The 25,892-nt window shown below is 38.9% G+C and overlaps 1 protein-coding gene across 6 annotated transcripts in view; it reads right to left on the bottom strand.

The window, feature by feature from the left end:
- Nucleotides 1-25,892, bottom strand: part of ZFYVE26 (zinc finger FYVE-type containing 26) — a 387,669-nt gene that overhangs the window by 328,729 nt on the left and 33,048 nt on the right. For 5 of the 6 annotated variants that reach the window (XR_011922929.1, XR_011922930.1, XM_072427512.1 and 2 more), the window contains exons 3-7: nucleotides 24,168-24,257; nucleotides 15,911-16,448; nucleotides 14,938-15,068; nucleotides 6,836-7,000; nucleotides 1,950-2,038 (exon numbers count right to left, since the gene is read on the bottom strand). Coding sequence is in view for 4 of the 6 variants with exons in the window: in XM_072427512.1 (XP_072283613.1) it covers nucleotides 1,950-2,038; nucleotides 6,836-7,000; nucleotides 14,938-15,068; nucleotides 15,911-16,448; nucleotides 24,168-24,257 (1,013 nt within the window). In the remaining 2 variants the exon portion in view is untranslated. The remainder of the gene's footprint in view (nucleotides 1-1,949; nucleotides 2,039-6,835; nucleotides 7,001-14,937; nucleotides 15,069-15,910; nucleotides 16,449-24,167; nucleotides 24,258-25,892) is intronic. The other variant, XM_072427513.1, reaches the window with a different exon arrangement.

Consider the following 25,892-nt stretch of genomic DNA (forward strand, 5'->3'; position numbering starts at 1 on the left):
TAATAATAATAATAATAATATTTATCAATAATATTGCACCCTTGTTTGGAAAATTTCAGTGAGAAATTTTTGACAAAATACTTTTTTTTGTTAAATTACACTGTGGTCCAATATTTCATTACTTTTTTTTTGTTAAATTACACTGTGGTCTAATATTTCATTATTTTTTATAATTATGATTTATAATTATGTATTATATTGTAATTTATGATTGTAATATAATAAATATAATTATTATACCCGGGAGGTAAGCCTAAGAATAACAGGCCCACAATATAAACAAAAATTTCTATACAAAAAATATAGGATAACTTTTTGCATCAAAAAACTGACAGAATTAGAACACTAGGGGGGTTAATGTGCCTGTATACAGTACCTCACAAGTTTCAATTCTGTGAATAACCCTATTTTTGTACTATTGTACTTATTTGTATTATATTTTTTATGGTCTACACTGGAAAACGACTTTATTGCTTGCTGTATTTAGACTTTGGAACCTAAGAGGTGTTGAACTATGTTTGACCTCATATGTTTATTCTACTGATGTCTGGTTACTGGTTGGCGCTCATCTTTTGTTTTTGAATCTATTCGCCCCTTCCTCCCCTTTTATTTCTATTATTTTTTACCTTTTTTTATTTTTCTCTTTCCGTTATTCTATGCAAATTTCTTGTGTAATGTTTTTGTTTTTTTTATTTGAAAGTTTCAATAAAATACTTTGAAAAAAAAACGATAACATAAAAGATTATTTTAAAAAGTTTTAAAAAATCTAGGTGTCAGGCCCACTACTAGGGAAGGCCATATCTGCATATGTCCCTTTGAGATTATATAGTTCCTGATAAAAGATTTAAAAGAATGTACTATCTCTGTTGGGTTAAATGTCTTCTTGATTTACTAGCTACAGGAGGATGGAGTGCTCTAGCTAGAAGTTTTCTTGGTTTGTAACCATAATAAAGAGAATATTCATCCAATATTTTCTTCAATTGTTGACATAGTTGTGATAAAAGTATTAAAGAATTATAATAGGGTCTTATCTATGTCTAACTTCTAATGTGGATATAGAATCCAAAAGATCTTTTATAGAAGCGGCCTTTTCTTTTTTCAATCTAGAAGCATGCTTAATAAAATGTCTCCGCATTACACATTTAAGAGCCTCCCATTGTGTTGGTAATGGAGTCTCATCTGATGCATGAATAAATAAAAAATCTTTAATAATTTTAGAAATATCTGCCATGCATATTGGATCATTGAGGAGATTATCACTTAATTTCCATGTATTCATAGGTTTAAGGGGAGACGAAATTTCCACAGATAAAAAAACTGGAGCATGATGGGACTATAAAAAATTACCTATATTGGTAGTGTGGGGCAAAGTTAAAGCAAGTTAAGAAATCAAAAATATATCTAACCTTTGATAAGTGTTATGTGCTGGTGATTAATAAGCATAATCCTTATTTTCGGGGTGTGTCACTTTCCAAAAATCTACTAAATAAAAGTGTTGAAGTAATTTTTTACATTTAGAAAGTTTTGTATGTGACTGAGATTTGCCTCTCTAGAAGGAATCAATTAGTGGATCAAATACAAAAATAAAATCACCTCCTACCAACAGAAAGCCTTCTTGAAAGTGCATGATAAACAAGGTTATTTCCCAGACTACGCTGGTTACTGGCTACTTCTCCATTCCAAGTAGAGTTCAACAAGGCTGCTTACAGGACCTGTATGTTGTTCCTCAAATTACAATCTAAGCTTGAGGATCACAACATTTGAACCACTTCAAGTAGCAAGGACTGACAAGTAATCGCATGTACAGCAAATGTTACAGATAACCAGTTATGGAGTGGAGAAAGTACGTGATAAATAGACTTATATGAAGTAGAAACTGGTAATGTTTGACGACTTGGTGTATGTTTCAATAAAGAACATTGAAACAAAGTAGACATGTGGCTACAAACCTGTTTTGTTCTATACACCACTCTACAACTTCCACTTGAAAGAAGAGCCCATCACAAAATCCTTTTAATAAAGAATCATTGCATATTTCCTAAAAAAAAACAAAATAAGAATACATTAAAATTTTTATATGCTTGAGAAATTTAATTATTTCATATTTGCAAGCAACTGTAGTGACATTACGGAATTGTACACACTTACTGTGATTAGCATCAAACTGAGCATGCTTATGTCATGGATTACTAATATGCCCTGTCCTAGTAAGCATTTGGGCGCTGCTGCTCAAAAATAAAACTTTACAAAAAGAAAAGAAGGCAGGAAGGCAGGCTCTTCATTGCCGAATAAACATGCTAAATCTTTCCTGCAATAAAAAAATTAACTCAAATGCATGTGCAGCTCAGGGCATTCTTGGCACACCTATTTCCAGAATGAATCAACTCTCGAATGTATGCACAAGAGTTCTATCATGCTGGCCTGGCTGATAAGGATGGCTCGATATCCTGAACGAAGAAATAGACCAGGCAAAGATGTTGATGCCTCTGAGGGTACAAGGGAAAGAGTTTAGTTCTGCATTAAAGCTGACTTTTCTTTTCACATTTCCAAACTGCGTGGCAAGAAATGGAGATAAGCAGCAAGGGAACTACCTCAACTTGGAAAGAAGAGAGCCTAAGATCCAAGGAGCGCTACAAAATAGCTGAAAACATCTTAAGGAAGTATATAAACTAAGTTCTGTATGTGATTGTTAATTTATTTTCAGCTTTGCTTATGCAGCACAAAAAAAAAAAATTGTCCTGCCCAGCAGCTTACAAATTTCAATCCTTTCACCGAAAAAAGTGGAGTGAGGAAGCCCATATAGGTCCAAGTAAAAGCATTTGATGAGCTTACATGTAGTAAAGATACTCAATAGTTTAAGCAATAAAGATTTTCAGAGCAAAGATATTTCCCGTTCAACAATTTTAAGCAGTTCCATATCTCCTAGAGGAAATTGGCTATCTAATGATAATTCATTGTCACCTTAGAATACCCTATTCACTGTATCATTTTTTTTCTGTTTATATAGAATGATTTCTGGGACAGGTAGAAACTGCATGATGTGGTGGTTAAAAAAATATAGATATTTCTGAAGAAGGATGAACGTAAAATACATACAAAAAGCTACTATAATCATATTAAATTACAAAACCATATTAAAAACAAAATCTTCTGTTCAGAGATAGACGGTAAGTTTTATTCTCCTCTGGATTTTTTTTATTAACCTTTTAACCGCCTTTTTAGTTAGTGGCTTGCAAGTGCTCCAGGCCAATTTATTTTAGCAATTTTTTTATTTCCTATTTGTGACATTTCCTTGCTACTAATTATTCCACAGTCCACAGTGCATTATAACAAAGTAGGCAAAGCATCTTTTGGAATTTCATCAATGTGTGGAAATTTTGAAAACAGGGTTGTACACAGAGTGCCACATTTCATTTGGCACACATATCTAGACTCTAAAAGATTAGGCCTCAGGGATGCTGTAGGGAGAAGTGGGAGGTAGTAGGAAGAAGGGTAGGCAGTGTAGCAAGTTGTTGATTTTATAAATTTGATTGGATTGGATTGTGTGGTTATATCCATTGGTCAGTGTGTCTATCGCCTAGTTCTCCATCAGGTCCAGAGGGGAGGTCCCCTTGCATGGGGACTTGTATATAAATACCAAGTGTGGCATCAATAAAGTGTTCTTCTTGCAGCCGTGTCTTGCTCGCAGCCGTGTCCCGTGTTGTAGGGAACCTCTATTTTACTACTAGCTCTTGTAAGAGCTGCCCAACTACGGGGAATCACAATTTAGCTTGGGGAGTCGCTGGAGTAACTCTACATGACCACCCAGACTAGGGGGAAGGACATTGCCAATGGTTGATACCGTTACAGTTGTGACAAAGCAAACTCCCGCAGCATCTCCAAGTAATTTTCCTCTGTAATGGGGTGGTTGTGTTACTGGAGGCATCGCAGAGGTAAAATGGTCCAATCAGCCCAGTGCTAGACATTGCACATCAAACCACCAGCTTTGGAGAGCCTCGTTTATGCTCGAGAATTTCTGCTGGGTTTGGTTTTCACTAAATTCGACAGTTGTGTTGGTTAACCCGACCACAGAAACTCGTCACTGAACCATAAGTTTTCCAGGAGCTGAGGTTCCTTTTGGTAATAGTGTAGGAGTACATCACACATTTCCACACAAGCATCATAATCTTCCACTTTTAAGTTTTTGAACAATATAAAGTCGCAACGGGTAGAGCTTTATAATTCCCTGAAGCATCCGCTGAATCGAGCTTTTGTTGATGCCAAGTTCCAGTGCAGCCCTTTGGATGGACTTGCCCTTGCTTTGCACGAACCCCTGCTCCAAGAATTTAGTATCTTCAGTGGTGGTGGTAGTAGCAGGCCTTCCGCTTCAAGGTTTGTTAAGAACAGAATCTATTTCGAGAAAGTTGCCATGGATAGCGTAAATTATGTTACACGTTGGAGGAGTGTGACGGCCATAAAGCTTCTCAAACATGCACTGAACTGCAGTTGTGGACGGAAAAACTTCTTGCCAAGCGACAATTTTGCAATGTCAATTGGTTAGCCATGGTTAAGGGAATGATACGCTTACAAAAACTGCAAAGCCTAAGTTGTCATATCAACCTCAAATCTCTCCGAATGATCCCTGGAACAAGATAGAAAAAGGAAGAGTGTAATGACCTTTTGGACACCCTGTAAAAAGAATTTATCAGCAGGCTTTGAGATTTTAGTCTGTCAATGCGTCTTGGTCATGCAAAAGACAATGTCTTTGATAGTCTACTTGGCCTATCAGAAAGAATGGAGTGCTTCAGTGCTGATGACTGTAAGACTTCGAAGACTGAGTAGACTAAAATTTAGCCTATTTTAGTAAAGGATGCCACGTGTATTGCTAAAAAGATAGGAGGTTTATCTCTAAATGTCAATAATGTATTATACAGTCAGATTTATGTATGTCACTGCAGTTACCAATATTTTTTGAAAAAATTTGGGCATGTTTTAGGAAAATTTGTGAAAAATGTTTCAGACACTTTTCCTACAGCTGGCAATTCTTGAAACTGGATGACTTCCGTGTCAAATCATACATCAATTTCCTAATGCCTATTGTTTTGAAGCACTCTTGAACCCCAAGTGCTTGCCTAGAGTGGGAAAAATAAGTATTGAACACACCCACATTTATATTCCTGATTGAGCTATTCATATGAAATTTACACCAGATGTCAGTAACAATCCAAGTATTCCACACATACAAAGGAATCATACCAAATACATCCATATTTAAAGTTAGGTGTAATAAAGTGAATGGCACAGACAATAAGTATTGAGCACTCTTACTGAATTATATTTAATATTATTAAACAAGTCGAATGCATTGCTCAGGTGTGATTTTGGCCCATTCTTTCATACAAACAGTCTTCAAATCTTAAAGGTTATGTGGGTCTTTTCTTAAAGCTCTTATCTTCAGTTCTTTTCAATTGGATCCAAGTTGGGCGATTGGCCATTCTAGCAGCTTTATTTTATTTCTCTAAAACCAAGTGAGAGAGTTTCCTTGGCTTTGTGTTTGGGATCATTGACTTGCTGAAATGTCCACCCTCGTTTCATTTTCAACATCCTGATAAATGGCAGCAGATTCTTATCTTTAAACAAATTTCAACATGCTTTTTCTTCTGCAGTGGAGTCTGGCGTAAAGAGTGTGCATAGAGGCCATGTTGCTTAAGTGTATTACTTATGGTTTTCTTTGAAACAATTTTAAGTCTTTCTGAAGCTCTCCGTGAGTGATCCTTGGCTCTTGGACAAATCTACAAATTACAATTTTCACTCCTGTCAGAAATCTTGCCAGGACCACCTGTTAGTGGCAGTTTGGGGTGAAGTTATGTTTTTTCTGCTTATGGATTATGGTCTCAACAGTGCTCAATGGAACATTCAGAAGCTTAGAAATACATCTGTAACCAATGCCCTCAGTATTTTTTGCAACAATAAATTTGTGAACATCTTGAGAGAGCCCTTTGCTTTTACCCATCATGAGATGCTTCTTGGTAAAAAGAAACCTTTTTATAGGCCATCAATTAGGATTAAACCAGCTGATATTATTTTGCACTGATATGGGACAGGATTGTTTTCTAAAAACTAACACATTTCAGCAGGTTTCTTAGATTTCCATGCCTTTTTACACCTCATTTCCTTCATGTTTTCAATACTTATTATAGAGCAATTATAAACGTTTTCACTCTGTAAGGCAAATCCACATACTCCTCACAGTGAGGATGTTTTTTTGGGCACTCCAGCCTTCATGAGAAAAAGAAGAAGAAAGGTTTAAACCTTAGTGGAAAATACACACTATAATCTATTCCTATAAGCAATATTAGTATGGCAAGTGTATTTCCAAAAGGAAAATTTTGACTAAATCTCCACTTAAGGACTGTGTATATTCTACAGGATAGGTCAGTGATTAAGGAGATGCTACAGTGTATGTCAGTGCCACAGTAGGCTGCCAGGGACTGTTTACATGCTACAGTAGGATGTCAAGGACTACGAACATTCTGCCAACTACAGTTACGGATTGTAAAAATTCTACAGAAGGCACCTTGGGAATAAAGACAGAAAAAATGATTAGACTGCAAAATTTTAATAGAAGGATGTCAGAAACTATTGGCAATCTACAAAACACAGTCAGGGACTGCAGATGGCAAACCTAGCTGGGCGGGATCCGATGCAACTAGAGTCCCCTACCCCAGCTGTAAAAAGATTTACAGACCACGAAACCAAAAAAAAAAAAAAAACAGCAAAACAGTGGGAAAACTTTTTTTATTAAAGCAAGGTTTCATTAACGTGGATGGATTTAAAAAAAAAAAATGAAACTTACTGTATCATTATGAAGTCTCTGCAACAGTGATTTAGCAGATTCTGAACTTTGAAGATGTGTCCATCCTAAGAGAACAAGAAGACGTCTCAAAGGCTTAAATTCATTTGATAGCAGCTCCCTCAGAGTAGAAAAATCTTCACTTTTTAAAAGAGTCAGTGCAGTAAGCTGAAAATAGAAGCCACAATTAATTGTGAAAGCATTACCATTTATTACCACATTACCCTCGAAACCACATATCCAAAATACAAGTCAAAATGGAAAGCAGTGACGGAAATCTGTACATACTGCCATAGATGTAATTTTTTTGACAGTCTCTTGTTTCTTGAGTCTGCACTACAAGTAAATGTGTGACTAGAAGCAACTATTCCAATAAATTTTTCCCACAAAGAATACATATTTGTAAACTTCAGCATGCTAGCAGCTTTTGGTTTCCAAATAAATAGGTGAGATCATGAAAAAAAATTACAGGATAATATTTATAGTAACATTTTGCATTACAGTGATCTGTGATGAAACTGGAGCATAATCTCCTAGCTATTACTGCAACTTTTCTTGTGAAAAAATACATTTAAAAATCATTATGTACACCAAAGTAAATTCTTTTTTTTTTCTTCTTCCCTCAGTTTAAGTTTGCTTAATTCTTTTGTATCAATTATACTTTACCAAACATTTTCACTGTGTTGAACCATCATTAATTAGGAGTACAATGAATGCAATCCGTTGCGCGCGTGAGATAAGCATTTTTCCCCAATTACAGGAAAATGCCCTTTTTGCGCATGTCTCACCTCCTGGGTTGTTTGACGTAGCTATGCCAGGAGGCTCTGCACTCTACCATTCACACTAAGGGAGGAGCGTCATCTTGTTTTTTTTTTTGTTTTTTTTTAAAGTTTACATTTTTTTTTTTATTTTACTTTACATAAAAGGGTTCTCTACCGTGCTTTTTCCAAAACAATGGAATCCTACTAAATACCCTTTTGAAAGGTGGTAAACATAACAGCTCAAAAAAAAAAAAAAAGGATTTTTCAATATATTTAGTGTATTCAGCTCTGCTGAATTCAGAAATGAGAAACAGTTTCATTGAATTTGCTCTAGTTCTTGTGGAACAGGAATCGGAATAGACTTTTAGATTTTACCAACAAATGTTAACACAGCATAATATTATCAATCTTTATTTTCACCGATGTTTTGCATTTTATATATTAAATGTAGCATTATTTTCATGAAACTTTAATTTGTCTTCTTTTTAATCATACTTTTTTTTTTTTTTTACAGTTCTTTAAGAAGTTATTTTAAATGACCCTAATGTATTTTGCTACATTTGTGGTGAATATTCGCAGCAAAACCATTACAGAATTTGTGAAACAAGCATATCTTGCATGTTTTGGTAAAAAACTTGGGCTCCCCATATGGTATGCAAAACTTGTGTACAGTGTCTATGTCAGTGGAAAAATGGAAAACTGAAAAGTTTGAAATTTGGTGTATCTATGGTCTGGCGAGAGTCCAAACATCATCATAATGATTGTTATTTTTGTGCTGTGAATGTAAAAGGTTTCAATGGTTACAAGAAAAACAAGTGGGTGTACCCTGATTTGAAATCAGCAAGAAGACCTGTGCCGCATGCTGCTGCTGTTCCCTTACCAGTGTTTAGTACACCAGTTGTAACTGGTGATGGTGGGATAACTAAATCAATCTCTGGGGCTAAAATTCCTGATGACGGAGCTCCTTTTTGCTGTCCAGATTTTTGCGCTCCCTATGTCCCCTAGCACCATGCAGCTTGATTCTGGCATTTCCTCTTCCTGTCAAGTACAGATGACAGGAAGAGGAACCAAGCTTCCTCATTCATTATACTAGGGGGAATGAGGGAAATGCAATGTAATGCATGGTCCCGCCCTGTACTCTGACGAGGCAGAGGGGCGGTTCCCACACATGTGGAAGGCTTGCGGCTTCATTAGGTGCCAGGCATCAGGAGGGAGAGGATGCCTGTAACTGGAGATGCAGCCTTGGGATTTGTTTGTTACAACCCTTTTGGTTCTTTCCTAATAGGTAAGCCTTTTTTATTAGCAGAAGCACTATAAATATGGGATTTGGCAGCTTAGACCACAAGTCTTCTGAACACTACTGAGGAACAGCTTACTAAAGGATGCAGTACATGGTTAAATAGGGACATTTTTCCTTGTGGAATATATTCATATATGCTGACCTGGGCCTTATTGTTTCTAGTATTGATATATTATGTATAGACTAATACAAACAATGTGCAACTATATATGGTAAGTGATGTACTTTATGGAAAGATTTTCAATTGTTATGTGCAGCTACAAGTGAGACTGAATACATCTAAAATTAGATCACACTAAATATATATGCAACAATAATAGTTAATGGGCCCCAGCATATACCAGAATAATTTTATGTTATTGGTTTTGTCTGTGATTTATTTACTAGGAATTCCTATGTGCATATATATGCTCATCTCCTGCTTGCTTGCACCTCTCACCAGCTTGAGACTTTACTCATTGTTGATGCTGCATACAATTTTGGGAAGAGACTGAAATTATTGGTGACATTAACACTCACATCATTGTTAGTGAGAATTTGCATACAATTTCCAGACCATGGGATAACAATGTATATTATTTGTTGATTCACAATTCCTGTGATAAGTTTGTGCACTGTACATTTTTTTATATTTTTTGATCTTTAGCAAATGACAAATACAGAGAGTGATACAGGAGGAGAGGACCCTGCCCCGAAGAGCTTACAATCCAGTAACTATAATTTTTTACACAGATTTTCACTTTTGTATTTCAATATATTTATTACATTTTGTCATTAAACAATTTAAACTTTACAAACATTTAAACATAATAACGCAACAATATTTTTTATGAAAAAAGAAAGTGAAAAAGAGGAAAAAAATTATACCACAACCACACACTATAGATTTATCATTAATTAGTACCTAACTTACATTTACAATTGTGTATATCCCACAGACTCCATATTAGCTTCTTATTATCAACATTTATATTTCTATATTCTACTAATTTTATCTTAAAAGATTTATTTGAAGAAAAGGATAAGTGCTATTTTACAAATCAAGATTATGTAAATTATTACAAAAGAAGCGAAAAAGAATTCCTAAATACACTCCAATATTATAGTATTTTCCATATATGATATATAAATAACAATCATAATTTAAATATAAAGTTTAACGGTCATATACAAAAGACAGGGGGAGACAAGACATGACTGGGATGGGGAAAGGACCAACAATAGAAAAAAACAGGTACATTTCCACCTATTTTCTTTTTAGCTTCTTGATATATGGAAGCAGTAGGTCTTCCAAGGGTCCCAAATCAAATAAAACCTAATCATATCATTTTTTGAAGTATGGGTTAGCTTATCATTGATCATAATCCAATTAAAAAAAAAAAAAAAAAAAGGGACTTGATATGGTGGGTGACTTCCAGGACTTCGCTAAGGTAATTCTAGCTGCCAACAGCATCAACTTCAACAGTTTCACAGAGGAATTGAGGGCCTTCAAATCGCATTTACTAAATAATACAATAACTGGATAACAGCTTCTTGTTTTAAAACTCTTTGGAAGATAGTAAAGATTTCTTTCCAAAAGGCTTGGGCAATTGGGCATAACCACAACATATGTGGCATTGTACCTCTAGCATTGAAACCTCTAAAACACCATGAGAAAGCTGAAGAATGAGACTTAGCAAGCCGTTCAGGCACCAAATACTACCTTTGTATCACCTTGTAATTTGCTTCAACCAGGGAGGAATTAGAGAAGGTCTTTAAGAGTGAAAAATATATTTTCGTCCACTCTTTCCTGAACAGCATAAGCCCCAGCTCTTCTTCCCAGGAACACATATATTTTAACCTATCTTGGGAAGACATCAGTATATCATATATAATTGAAATTTGACCCTTTGTATCAGCCTATGATCTACACAAACTTTCAAAGGCAGTAAGATGCAACAGAGAAGAGGCTGTAACGAATTTTAGAACAGACAAAGGATCAAATTTGTCTGTAGTGAAAATATCCTTGGCATGGGAGTTCTTTTTCTTGCATAAGTTGTTCAAAACTTAGCACCTTCCGTTTATCTAAAATATCCTGAACCTTAGTAAATCTTTTGTAAATCCACCATTGAAAACTACTCACATTGTTTCCTGGGGGAAATTCTGGGGTTTGCAAAAAAAAAAAAGCAAGAGAGGGACATGGGCCAAAACAGAGGTCTAAGCTAAGCTTATATTTATCCCATATTGAAAGGGAATGGCATAAAGCAGGACACTTCCGATATTGCCTGAGTGACTTAGGAAGCCACATCAAAGATGTTATATTGCCCTGTATCACTGCGGAGTCTTCTATATCTATCCACTGAGCTTTTATCCCATATATTGTGGATAGTGAGAATTGAGAAATTTGGGTGGCCACATAATATTAAAGAAAGGAGGGGACCCCCATACCCCCCTAGGAACACGGGGTCAGCATAGTTTTCCCTTGAATCCTACTTTGTCTACCACCCCAGATAAAATTCATAACCTTCCCTTGAAGGGAAGCCAGAACCAATGGGGGGGACCTAATTGGAAGAGTACAAAACAGGTATAATATCCAAGGTAGGATATTCATCTTAATTGCTGCTATGCGGCCCAACCAGGAAGGGGGTGTCGCCATCCAATTCCTCAGTTCTAAATTTTTTTAGGTAGTGGAATATAATTAGCCCAGAACAGGGACTGATACGATGGAGTTAACTGAATCCCTAGATATTGAAGCGAAGTAACCTCCCAGCATAAATGAACTTTATTTTTAATTAACACGATTTGGAACTCAGAAATATTTATGTTAAGCGCCTGGGATTTGGATCTGTTTACATATAGGCCTGATATCACTGCAAATCTATCTAAAATCTTAAATAAGTTAGGTAAGGTGACATGAGGGGAGGATATATATACATCAAAATATCATCAGCTAACAAGGCACATTTATGTTCCCTTATACCACACTTTATTCGCCGTATGTCTCAATTTTCCCTAAATGCTATAGCCAATGGTTCTATCGCAAGAGCGAATAAAAGAGGGGATAATGGACAACCTTGTCTCGTACCTCTTTTAATATAAATGTTAGAAGAAAGAAACCCACCACAATGAAACATTTGCTATCAGTTTATCATATAATTCTTTCAGGATATTTAAAAAATAATTACCAAAGCCCATCATGGAAAGAACTTTAAACATTTAAGACCAGGAGACGCTGTCAAATGCTTTCTGTAGGTCTATAGTCAGAAGCATTGCCTCTCTTACCACCTCCATCCCAATTATCCCTCACCAAAGATAACAAATCTATAGTGATCTGATCAGGTGCTTGTCTAAAGGGCATAAAGCCTACTTGATCGTTGTGGATGTACCAAAAAAGAGCTCAGACGGTAAGCTAAATTTCAGATCACAATTGATCAAAGAAATCGGTCTATAATTAGCCACATCTGTGGCTTCTTTACCCGGTTTTGGAATCATGCTAATAAAAGCGCGATTAACTTCCAAAGGGAGGGGGTTACCCTCTCGTAAAAAGTTATAATATATAAAGCATATGAGGGATCAATTATGAAGTTAACCTTTTTTAAATTAAACATACGAGAATCCGTCTGGGCCCGGAGCACTACTAGACTAAGCACTTGAGAGCTTTGAGAATTTCCTCCCCCCTGGGCTGCTCTAAAGGACGAGTAAAATTCTTCAAATGTTGCCAAAATCTTTTCTGGATTTTGAGTTATCCTACCATCTCTCATTTTCATTTTAGGAAGGGCAAACATTTTAGGTCTTGGATTCAGCTTATTAACTAATAACCTTCCAGGCCTGTCACCCCACATGTAAAATTTATGTGCCGGCCACCCAAGATGTTTTTGGGCTCAAATTAAGCTCAGTACGTAGACTTCGATTTGAGGACGAAGATTTAAGTCGCAAATTGCAGATCTTGAAATTCCTTCATTTTAGTCTCTATGAGCCTTTCTCTAACTTTCTTTTGATGTGCTCCTATCTTATTTCTTATCGATTTCTCCTCTAACATAAAAGCCGTATGACTTTCCCAATTGTTAGCTGGAGAGGTGTCAGGTAGGTTAATTTTAAAAAAAATTAATAAAAATTTCTATCTCTGTTTGTATTATTGGATCCTGTAAAAGTCCCTCATTAGGTCTTCATCTAATGAGGTACAGGCTGGGGATGTTAACCCCTTACACACTTTTGCTGCTGTATCAGACATCTTATTTTGTCCTGCACTCTGCCGTCCGGATAGATCTTCCAGGGAGGTTCGCACTGTGTAGAAAGTCCTGATTATCAGCTGTATTAGGTTGCAGATGTGAATTCTGAACACGGGATCCCCATTCCTTCTTCCCTGCGGTCCTTCTTGCCATGTTAGCGGAGCCAGCACACTCCTTTAATGTTCCCCCGTCCAAAGCCCCACCAGTCACTGAAACTTCTAATATGAAACCGGGAACAGAGCCAGTGGGAAACAAGGCCTACCAGTTACCCCGCTTAAAGAGCCAGCACACGCCTCAGTGTTTCCCTGTCTAATGCACTGCTGCAGCCACTGAAACCTTTAGTGTGAAGCTGCGCTGTCTAGCCGCCTGTAGTCAGGCGCCGGCGCAAGCCCACAGAATTTCACTTTTGAGATTTTTCTATATTGTGGACAGACGATAATGCTGTTTTATCATTCTGTCCTATCTATATTAAACTTCTCAAGCTGAACTGGAGGAACAGTTTGTAGCCCCTTCCAAACAAGTAAATGCTTCTATTTCTCATCCATCCAAAAACTACTCTTAAAGACCAGGCAGGCAAAAATCTTATTTCATATTAAAGGCAATAAACCAGAAAAATCTTAAGGCTAATGGATTGAAAACTAGTGTGAAATTACCGTATTTTCCGGCATATAAGACGACTTTTTAACCCCGAAAAATCTGTGCCAAAGTCGGGGGTCGTCTTATACGCCGGGTACTTACCAATCCCCTGAACAGGGAGAAGATCCGAGCTCGGGTTAGCAAGAGTCAGCCATCAGAGAGCTTCGGGGAACGCTGTGAGCCATGCGGTATAGATTTATATGCACGTTAAAGAATATTATGATTTACAAATCAGCCAGCGCTGTGTGACTACTTTACATAGAAGGGTGGACAATTCTATTATTTAAAGTAAAAATTTTCTTTGTTACTGTTTTTTTTTTTTTTTTTAAAGGGCAACAAACTACATATTTTAACTGGAAAAGCTAGGGGTCGTCTTATACGCCCAGTCCTCTTAGACGCTTGAAAATACGGTATTTAAGCCAACTTTAGCCACCCCACTAGGTTCTTCAAAGAGTTTTATGATCATCTCTGATTTCTTTATGCCACTCAAAAACACATACTACAAGTTCGAATGCCCCTTTTTCTTCCAACCTAACTTTCCGCCTTACCTCTAAATTCCTATTTTGTACTGAGGCACTAATAACCCAATCTAAGATCCAATGGGCAATGCAACTTCTTGAACATGCACTTTAGGTTCAAGATGTTTATATACACAAGAGACAAAAATGACACAAATATGCAATGCAATATAAAAAAGACCCATATGCAAGTATTTTTAAGCACTGAAACTACCTAACACGGCTTTAAAATTCATCAATGTGAACCAGCCTCAGACTTCATTAAGAAAAAGCATTATGTACAATTTTGTAGTTACACATTCAGGTTGAGGGAAAAAAAGCCCAGGTCCCACATGAATAAAAGGGGAAATAACATTTTCTATGTTTACAGTGGAGGATGATATGACAAAAGTATATGCAGAGGAAAGACCCTAGATTTTATGAGTGGAATAGACAGAACAGTATGTGAATAAGTGGGGTGTAAAACTTAGGATAGTGGGCAATATGTTTATTAAAGAATTGGCTAAGGACATGACAGTGTGCAATATGTGCAGCAAAAAAGTGTCAGGTGTTTATAAAAAAGAAATTTACAAAGGTCTGCTCTTGGGATAGGGAGGATCTAATCAGTCCGGAATGAAAATTGTTCATAATACTATATTGAAATATAGTATTTAAAGATTGCAAATATTTAATTATGACTGACCAGTATTTGCTCCAAAAAGTGTTTTCCAGAGGAAAGGCAGTAGACAAAGACTTTCTTCCACAGAACTGACTGAATGTCACAAAAGAAATTATGAATTGATTTCTCCGTATCCATGAGACCTTGGGCAGAAACTGTATAAAAAGTAGACAAGAAACATTACTTTAAACACAGATACTTTCATTTATATCAGTAGCAAAGCAATTTTTGATAAGTATACATATAAAAAATATTCATTTAATATAACATATTAGAGGAAAAAAAAAAAAAAAAACACACACCATGACTTATTTCAGCTAGCACAGTGAATATACACTGAATGAATGAACGAATATACAGATAAAAGAGAGAGTGATAAGAGGGATAGAAGAGTGAGAATTTCCAATATGGAAATTTCCAGTATTTTTCTGAATATATTCTCTCAGAGAATGGAACCAATCCCACTGTAATATAATTTGAGAGAATACCACTGAAGTGGATGCTGAGCCAAACAATAGGTATACAAGAAAAGGAAAGGAATAGAGCGATAGTGGCTCTTTATGGGAAATAAAGATCTAGCATAGCTTAAAATGCTTTATTCAATTCACCATAATGTCTTTTAGGAACAACATTGGTAAAAAGGCCATGAGAATTATGGCCATGACTTAATAAAACGATCACATATATGGCATCTAGATATGACTGATATCTAGATGCTGTATATGTGAGAGTGTTTTATTAAATCATGGCCAGATTTCCCCTGGCCTTTTTAGGAATGTTGTTCCTAAAAGACATTTTAGTGAATTGAAAAAAGCATTTTAAGCTATGCTAGATCTTTATTTCCCATAATTTTGTTTAACAAATATAGAACAATTCACCATGAATAATTATCTAAATGTATAATAGATGTACTCTTCATTCAAAAATATTTATTTGCAAGATAAATCCGTAGAGCATTGACAGGATAAAATTATTATTTAAACAAACAAATACAAACCTTTTCTGCAAGATACCTGTCCAGGAACAAATGTGTTTGATTTATCATTGATAACACTGGCATAGAGATTAACCAAGCCAGAATTCTGTTTCCTGAGCATTGATGTCTGAACTTGCTCTTCTGAAACATTTCCTTTAACCCAGCAGGCTTCAAAGAGTTTGCTGCATAAATCTCTAAGCTCACTTGCTTGGAGATCCAAATCAAAGTGCATGCTTCTTAGGGCATTGTAGATCTTATGCATAGTTTGAGAAAAAAAATTGTCCAAAAGTGCCTCAGTCTGCTGATGTGTTTGAACAGAGGTCAACAAGTCCAACATGAAGTCCACAGTGATATTTAGGAGACAATGATTATATTCAAATGCTGTGGGAACATCATCATCCACTAGTAGGAAAGACAGTAGAGCTTGTACAAGTTCAGGGTTTTGAAACAAGTTCTGATGGAGAGCCAATACAGTGTTTGTAATAAAGTGAGGGCTGAATATTTCCTTTCTGTTTGCCTTTGTATAATGCCGACTAAATAAAAATAATTCGTAGAGTTCCTAAAAAGGAAAAGTAACTTGTTTAGAAAGCATATCAATACGCGACTAAATTAAAAAAAATGAACTTTTTTATTGGGTTTTATGTTACTGAAAGGTATAACTATACATAGTAGGAGGGAAGGTACCATTCACAAACATAACTAATAAGGTGAGAATACCAAAGGAAGACAAAGACAGGTTCACACATCAAATTACTATATATTATACTACAACATTTGCAACTACACATTCTAAATTATTATCAAACAATGGGTATCATTTCTAGGTAAAACATATAGGAGAAAGCCAAACTGTACATTAGGTCTGAAATTTCTTGATAAAGAAGTTGCTATTGGCAAAACTTTTTTTGTGATAAAAATGGGAGTTAACTCTTTCAATAACTTCTTACAGGGTTGGGGCCAAATGTGGTTCCATTTACTAACTATAGACAGTCTAGCCACAAGTAGCATATGGGTAACAATAACTCTAAAATGTAACAGATAATTATCAACTCCTACATTTAAAAGTGCCAATTCAGGCATATTTCCTGATTGGCTGGCGGGATGGGCAAAACTGATAAAACCTGGGTGCGCAGGCATGCCCAGGGTCAGAAGTGCCGGCATGCGCAGGAGAGAGGCACCTGCACTTTAGTGAGGAAGAGGTAAGTGTGTCATTCATCTTGAATTCATTTTAAAGGAGGTAAGTAATTAGTCTTATAGAGATCTTTGCCAAGATAGGTTGAATCTATTCCCAAATATAAGAGAGCGCTTTGGAGAGATACCTGTATTTAAAATATTACATTTTGAGGAGCTGTTTTTGTAATAGCTAACTAAAATCTTCTATGATTAGCATTAGTGCTTCCAGGGATGAAACTGCCTCAGTCAAAGTGAGAATAACGTCATCAGCAAATAATCCAATGACATGGGCATCTTTGTTAATTTGAATACCCTTATTTTGATTATTTGATCAAATCATTTGTACCAGTGGTTCCATAGCTAAAAAGAACAAAATCGGTGACAAAGGGCAACCTTGCCTTGTTCTAATAAAGACAGAAAACGGAGAAGACAACCTATAAGATATATAGGTCTGAGCCGTAGGTACATTATTGAGAGTTATAACAGCCAACAAAATTGTACCCGAAATCCAAATGCCACAAGCATCTCTCTAAGATAGCCCCAATGTATGCGTTCAAATGCCATTTTGGCGTCAAGAGAAATACTGATGGAATCCTATGGGTCTCAGAGTACTGAAGTAAATTAAGCATGCAACTAGTTCCTTCACAGGCATGTCCCCCCTTAACAAATCCTACCTGATCTGATTGAATCAGCAGGTGAGTTAAAATGAGTAACCTTAACGCTATCATTTTGGCATATATTTTCAAATCTGTATTTAATAGTAAAATGGGTCTAAAATTTTGTAAGTGAGCCAATTCCTTTCCTAGTTTGGGGACTGTTACCAGCCTTCAACATTTCACACGGAAACGATCCCAAAATCATAGCAACATCAAAAACTTTGGTTAAGTAGGGGTATAAGGTCTGTATAAACGATTTATAGTACTCCGATGAAAATCTATCTATACCAGGAGATTTATTTAAAGTAAGCAATTTGATTACTGTCTTTATCCCGTTAAAAGAAAAAGGTCCGTTAAAGTCTTCAAGTTGATTGGAAGATAATTTAGGTAAATTTGCGGATTTTAAAAATTCCGTAATCATAGCTAGCGGGCTTGGGGGTACTGTCATCGTTTTGTAAATTAAATTAGCACTGGTAATATTCGCTGAAAACATTAGCTATATCTTTTGGAAAAAATGTTTTCCTTTTGGTACGTGGGTTTTGGATAAAGGCCAGTTTGTTCCTAATTGATTTCGAGACACTTTTGTACAATGTATTATAAACTTATATTGGTATTTTATAATGCTTTTGTATGGTTTACCTGAAGAAGCGGCTAGTGTATGTTGCAGGAACACGCATCCCGCTTTATGTATGGAGTACTGACTAGTGCTGTTGTTCGAATTCGGGTCATCTTAATGCTCGAACCGAACATGGCTGTTCGAATTCGGGTCGACCCGACTTTTGTTGGATTCGAGGCCCCAAATTCGACTCTCCCACAATGCCTAGGGACCTCCCCCATGATGCCTAGGGCCCTCCAAAAACAGCAGGGATGCTCCCCTCCATGTTTGTTGTGGCAGGCAGCCCATTGGCTGTCTGTCACTGCATGCCACACAGGCAGCCATTGGCCTATACAAGGCCAGGGTGTGCCTGCATTAACCACTCCTGACAGGGATTTGCTAGCATCACAACCTTTCTGTGCTGCTTGGCTTGCTTTGTCAAAGTAAAAAAAGTGCTTTACTTAGACTGTGTCACACTCACACTATTAGTCAGATAGAATATTGGGTTGTACTGTATTGTTGCAGTCCTGAAATTTACTGTACTCAGATAGATAGATATAGTGTGTTACATACACGCAGCCAGAGGCAGGGTAAAAAAATATGCAGATATTTCATTATGATACCAATTGCTATCTATCAAAAAAAGCCAAAAATTCTGTATTTCTGTACAAAAAATACAGATATTTAATTCTGATACCACTTGCAATCTCTCAAAAAAATATATAAAAGTGATTCGGCCGACATTTTCTGCAGAGAGCCAAATCCGCTTGTCACTCACTATGCCCCCACCTGCACTGAACGCTCTTTCAGGTAACACACTTGCGGCTGGGCAGGCAAGGATCTGAATGGCATGTTCTCCCAGCTCCGGCCACTGCTCAAGCTTGGATACCCAGTAGCCCAGTGGGTCCTGGCTTTGCAAGTTGCAGGTGTCCCATATAGAGCTCAGGTATTCCTGCACCATGACTGAGTAGTGCTGCTGAGTGTCATCGGTAATTGCTGCACGACTGCTGGCTTGCTTCCGCTGAAATAAAGCCTGCATAGTTTGGCTTAGATGACCTCTACCACTGCTGCCACCCATGCCGCCTAAGGCAGTTGTTTAGCTCCCATGGCTGGTGGAACTGCCATAGGGATCCCTGCTGCTGGCAGCCGGAAAGGCTGAGCACAAGTACCTTACAAGCACTTAGGATTAGGTAGTGATGCATTTTAGGTCCCCTGTATTGGGGCCAGATGAGTTGTTGTATCTCAGGCTTGTAACGTGGATCCAGTAATGTAGCAATCCAATAGTCGTCGTCTTTATTTTTATGTATTGTATGTATGGATCATTGGCTACGCACTCCTGCATGAAGGCTGTCATGTGGCTCAAACTCCCCACTGCTGAGGTAATTCTGGACCCACAATCCTGTGGGTTGAACAGCAGCACAGTGTCATCCTCCTCCTCCTCTGCCTGGTCCTGCCATCCACGGAACATGCCGCCTTGTGTTTGGGTGGATGTACCCTCAATATCCTCCTCTGCCCTTTCCTCCCCTTCTGCCATGCCTGCAATGTCCTCATCTTCTTCCACATCCTCCTTTTCCTGGATTTGTGGTGCACTATGCCTAGTAGGCACACATGTTCAAGATTATGTTTGAAACGTCATCTCTTGATGCAGCGTCTGCTCTGTGTCGTGTCCGAGATCCACCATCATCTGTTCCAGTAGGTATATGATGGGGATAGTGTCACTGACACAGGCCTGATCTCTGCTGATCATCCTGGTAGCCTCTTCAAAAGGTGACACTACAGTGCACAAGTCCTCAATTTGCAGCCACTCCGCAGGGCTGAAGAAAGGTAGGTAGTGTAGGTATACGGTAGTGAAAGGTAGTGTATACGTCTGAAACGAATAGACTCTGCCACGTAATCCACCACCGCTTTCTGTTGTTCAGCCAGCTGCTACAGCATGTAAAAGGTGGAATTCCAACGTGTGGCCACATCACAAATTAACCAGTGCACTGGCAGGTTGAGATTTCGCTGTATATCCACCAATCTGGCACTGGCTGTGTACGACCGACGGAAATGCGCTGACAACTTTCTGGCCTTCAGCAACAGCGGCTGTAAGCCTGGGTAATTCCTAAGGAAGCGCTGTACTATCAGGTTAATGACATGAGCCAGACAAGGTAAGTCCAACGATTTACGGCTATGACTTGCCTCACTGGTACTTGAAGAATGCAGAGTGTGGCCAGCTTTTACCCTCTTCCTCCCTCTCCCCCTTTGAGGGCGCTCTGCAACCTCCTCCTCCTCTTTTTCCTCCTCTTCTTCCTGCCTATGATGATCTCCTTGTTCGCCCCATGTCGGATCAAGGACATCATCATCATCATCGTCGTCAGATAAGACAGTTTCCCTGTATGTGCCAAAAGGAAGCAGCGGCCTTTTGGAGCCAGTTTGAATTGGCTCGTCTGGCTCAGAGTGTTCTGGTGAAAAGTAAGTGGGGGGGAAAGCCTGTGAACTGACCTTCACCAGATGAGTGAAACAACTGAGCATCTTGAATGAATGCTTGTAGCTCCGTCTCTCCAACCCCTCGGTGGGACTTCTCTACATACTGCTGTACACGTGACTTTCCAGCTGTTGATGAAGAACTAGGAGGAACAGGTGTATCATGGACTGTTTGGGACACCTGTAAGGCCTGTGTCTGGGACTGGGATGAAGAAGGGGTACAATCACTTGACCCAGGCTGGGTCATGTACTCCACTACCTCTTGTTCATGGTGTGGTAATGATGCCCACCACCAACAGCAGCGATTCTTGTTCTTGGGTCTGCAGCTAAAAACAAACTCATACTGCTTGCGTACCACCCCTGCCAAAGCTGCCTTTTTCTCTTTGGCCGGACATTGTAGAATTTTTTTGTGTGGCTTGACCCCCTACAAAATATCACTCCGCATTCTTCACGTACCAGTGAGGCAAGTCATAGTCGTCCATCGTCGGAAGGTGCCTGTCACCACAGCTAGGCCTCAACAACTGCGGACCGCCACCACGAGCACCATCTCCAGAGCACCTTTCGGCCCAGTTAGATGTTCGCCCGTGTGGGCATTTTTTAATGTCCGTAGTGATAACACTATGGTCATCTGCAAACTGTGCTCAACACTTGAAACGAGGCAAAAACCCCCCAAAAAAACTTGGAACAAGTTGCATGAGCACACATTTAAAAAGCCACCACCTGGTAACCTGGGGGAAACACCTGATCAAAGCACAGAGCTCTATGGGAACCCCTTCCGCCCAAGAAGCAAGCTCAAACTGCTCAAACAAGCTCAAACTTCCTCCGCTGCCTTTCCTCCTTCTGCCACCAAAGTTATCCGTGCTGCTGCCAGCAATTTGAGTGGGGCATGTAGCCGAGCATTACCTTTTTTTTACCTTGTAGCTAATATGCTTCAAAAAGTGTAAATTTGTATAGTAAGTGGATTTTTTTTTTTTTTTTGGGGGGGGGGGGAGGTTTGACACTAAAAATGCACGTGCGCTGTGTGTGTTTTGTATGCAGCACTTTCCTTCAGTAGGGACGCTTGTAATATGCAGCACAGTATACAAAATATATACTGCAGTATACACTGTGTCTGAGTGTCTGTCTCTCAGTACAAGTGTGATATTGTGCACGCAGTCAGGGAGTATACCTTGCCTCTGGCTGCATGTATGTAACACACTATCTAGCTAATAGTGAAACACTCTACCTGGAGTACAGTAGATTTCAGGACTGCACCAATACAGTACCAGGAAGCAGCGGCCTTTTGGAGCCAGTTTGAAAAACCAACCTGGACCACCTGTTTATTCGGCTCACCGAGGTGCTAAGCCCCAAATGTCTGGTGCTATGCAACATGTCCATGTCTGTTGGATTCAAAGCTGGTGAAGTGCTAGAGTACCGAATTCTTAATGTGCGCTGGGACATCATAGAAGTGAATTTCTAAAGCGCCACACTGGCAGATTTGCACCAATTGGATGTGATTGGCGCGCACTTCCACTTACGCTTCAAGCTGTGCTCCAGAGTTAAAGATGCCACTCACTCGAATCAGCTGGCTCATCGGAAGTATACCTGCATCCTGATGGCTCATATTGATCAAGCCTGGGGCGTGCAGCAGGAACAGCAGGAAGAGGAGGCGGTGGGCTCTGAGACGGAGCGTGGACAGCATTGGTAAATGGCATCTAGAGCTGGGTACTGGGCAGGCAGCACGAATAACAGCATGAGGAGGCGGCGGTGTGCCCTGAGGCGGAGCAAGGATGGCATTAGAGGTTGAGGCCATCACCTATATGGACAGTATAGAAGCTGTAGGTTTTGGAGACCTGGATGGATGAATGAGATTCCAATCTGTCCCTACCTACTATGTAACGAAACCACATGAAAGGTAACGGGCTTGGCGGAATCAGCGGGGAAAGAACACCCTGTTGAGCTGGAGTCTAGTCTGGCATCTAGAGCTGGGTACTGGGCAGTGGGCAGGCGGCAGCAGTAAGAGCAGGAGGAGTAACACAGCCATGCACACTACGTCTCAGGGCCCACCGTCACTGTAGGGACAGTGGGAATCTCATTCATTCCAATAGCTACTCCTTCTACACTGTCAATTAAGGATGATGGCCTCAAGCTGTTGCTGCTGCCACCGCCTGCCCAGTACCCAGCTCTAGATGTCAGTTAACAATGCTGTCCAAACTCTGTCTCAGGGCCTCCCGCCTCCTCCTCATACTGTTACTGCTGCCGCCTGCCCACTGCCCAGTACCAAGCTCTAGATGCCAGACTAGACTCAAGCTCAACAGGGTGTTCTTTCCCCGCTGATTCCGCCAAGCCTGCTCCGTTTCATATGGTTTTGCTTCATAGTAAGTAGGGACAGATTGGAATTTCATTCATCCATTCACGTCTCCAATAACTACAGCTTCTACACTGTCCATATAGGTGATGGCCTCAACCTCTAATGCCGTCCTTGCTCCTTCTCAGGGCCCACCGCCTCCTCCCCATGCTGTAACTGATGTCGCCTGCCCAGTACCCAGCTCTGGATGCCCGTTACCAATGCGGTCCACGATCTGTCTCAGGGCCCACCGCCGCCGCCTCCTCCTCCTGCTGTTGCCACCTCTCAGTACTCCATTCATAAATATGGCATTACAGATATCTAGGTGGCATTGATGATGCACTACCCAGCTCTAGATGCCAGTTACCAATGCGGTCTGCTCCATCTCAGTGCCCACTGCCTCCTCCTCCTCCTGCCGCCTGTCACTTGTAACTTATAACAGAGCTGTGTTGCTGGCTAATTTTTTTGACTGAAAGACCCCCCTCAGGGACCTCTGCCTGTACCCTGTAGCCTGTGCATGGCTTGTAACCGAGCGGTGAAACCTGATGGCTAATTTTTGGACCAGAGGAACCCCCTCGTGCCCCTCTCTGCCTTTACTCGGAGACTGGTATAAAAACGGCATGTTCCCTTCACCGCCCCATAAAATGGCCTTGCCAGCAACAGAACAAAAAAAGACTTCCTTATTTCTTTTTTTACTTGTACAGTGTTGTGCAGAGCTGGGGGAGTCTTGACATGTCTTTTTAAATGTATTTATAGGCTGTAGAAGCTCTACACAGTCCAGAAAAACAACCCACATTTTTCCCCCATTGACTTTAATGGAGTTCCAATTCAACGTTCGATCACCCAAAAGATTATGCATTATTCGTCCGAATAGCGGTCGAATCGAATAGTGAGCTATTCGACCAACACTAGAACTGAGTGTAATTCATGTACATTTTGTAAAGTTTTTAGTAATAAAGTCATTTTAGAAAAAAAATATATTTGATATTTGCCAAGTTCATATTTGATAAACAATGCCTTAAAATCCTTTCAAACTACAGACACTAGTTTCTTTCAACTTGCCTTTATTGTTTGTTGGGGAAGTTGATTTTGAAGGATTTCAAGCAGCAAAAGAAAGGTCATTTCATTTCTGAAATTAGAAAGCAGCCCCTTCTAAAACACAACAAAAAGACAGTGTTATACAGAACAATCATTAAAAATGTACAAATATAGCTCATTTCCCCAAAACTCAATATAAGAATTACCTGTTCTATGTTAACACATTTGGAATATTGGGAAAAACAAGTTTTATATGCAGTGTTAGCTTTTAAAGTGTTAATGCAGTAAACACATTTATTCTTATATGCACTGTATTCAGTAGATGTTGAGTTACAACTACCAAATATACATTCTATACAAAATAAAATGAACATCAAGAAAACTAAAAGCAGCTGACTCCATCAAACTGCTTTCAGGAGTCCATGATGTAGGACAGGCCATGCTGAAATGTTTGCGAGACAGCACAATGCACAGCACAGAACCTAACTACAAGTGTTAACAGTGCTAATGTTTTCCTAAATAAAAAAGGCAATTACTTGGTGACCAACTGACAAATAGCAAAAAACCCAATGAATGTCCAAAATTATAATTTGCAATATGCCCAATTTATATAACCAGGAAGACAATGCATTGCTAATCCAGAAACTCCATTTGTATGTGTAAAAATGGGCTACCAATGTTAATCCCTAATCTACTGAACTGATGCTTGCCAATATAGAGGATTATCTTGTTTGCAGAGGCTGGGTTATCCTAATCTCTGCCTCACTGGAGTGTCTACCTACCGAAAACTGGTAATTAAGTTGTTACGGACATTGGCCTGGTGATTTTGATAACCAAAGGAGTATATCTCCAAGTATATGGACACATATCCTTCAACAGTTGTTACCTCCTGAAGAAGCTGAAAATCGGTCTTTGAAATGTAGCTGGACCAAAATAGAATGATCGTGAACTCATGGAATCTTGAAGAATACTTCACAATATTTGGCTATATGATCTGCTAAAAATTAATTCTGTGGAATATTTTATTTTGTGAAGTACTTGGTGGGCCAATTCAGTCAATTCTAGGTAGACCCTACAGTAGCAACAAAGGCCTTATTCAAAAAACTTGATTTCATTTGTCAACATGCCTAGAAATTGCCCTGATGATCCAGACAGTTTCTGTTACATGTGTGGTTCATTCACGACGAAAGCACGTCGCCAAATTACCACAGAACTTAAAAAGATATATAACTGGTGACCAGGATAAATCTTGGGCTCTACATGTCATCTGTATCAGTTGTTCCAACGGACTGTGTGACTGGCTAAATCAGGGTAAAACAGCAATGCTTTTTGTAATCCTGATGGTGTGGAGAGAACCGCAAGACCATCTAATCAACTGCTATTTTTGCTGCGTCAACAAAAGTGGATACACAGGTAAAACTAAGGACAAACTTGTAAATCCCAGCCTCGAAGCTGCATTTTAGGCCTGTTCCCCATGATGATTCATTGCCAGTTCCAGTACCGCCACATGATGGACTTCCTTCTGTAGTAGGTGATGAGGAATGCACTGGAGTTGCAGCCAGTTACAACCCCGAATCATCTTATCCTGACTACTTGGCCGATGAAGACTCAGAGACAGAGACCTGTACACAAGCAGAGCTGAATAATCTTGTTTGTGATCTAAATCTCTCCAAAGACAAAGCAGAACTTCTTGCATTAAGGCTTAAACAGAAGCACTTGTTTGCAAAGGGTGTAACTGTAACTCATTAC

The sequence above is a fragment of the Pyxicephalus adspersus genome, chromosome 12, assembly GCF_032062135.1.
Source record: "Pyxicephalus adspersus chromosome 12, UCB_Pads_2.0, whole genome shotgun sequence".
Lineage (NCBI taxonomy): Eukaryota > Metazoa > Chordata > Amphibia > Anura > Pyxicephalidae > Pyxicephalus > Pyxicephalus adspersus.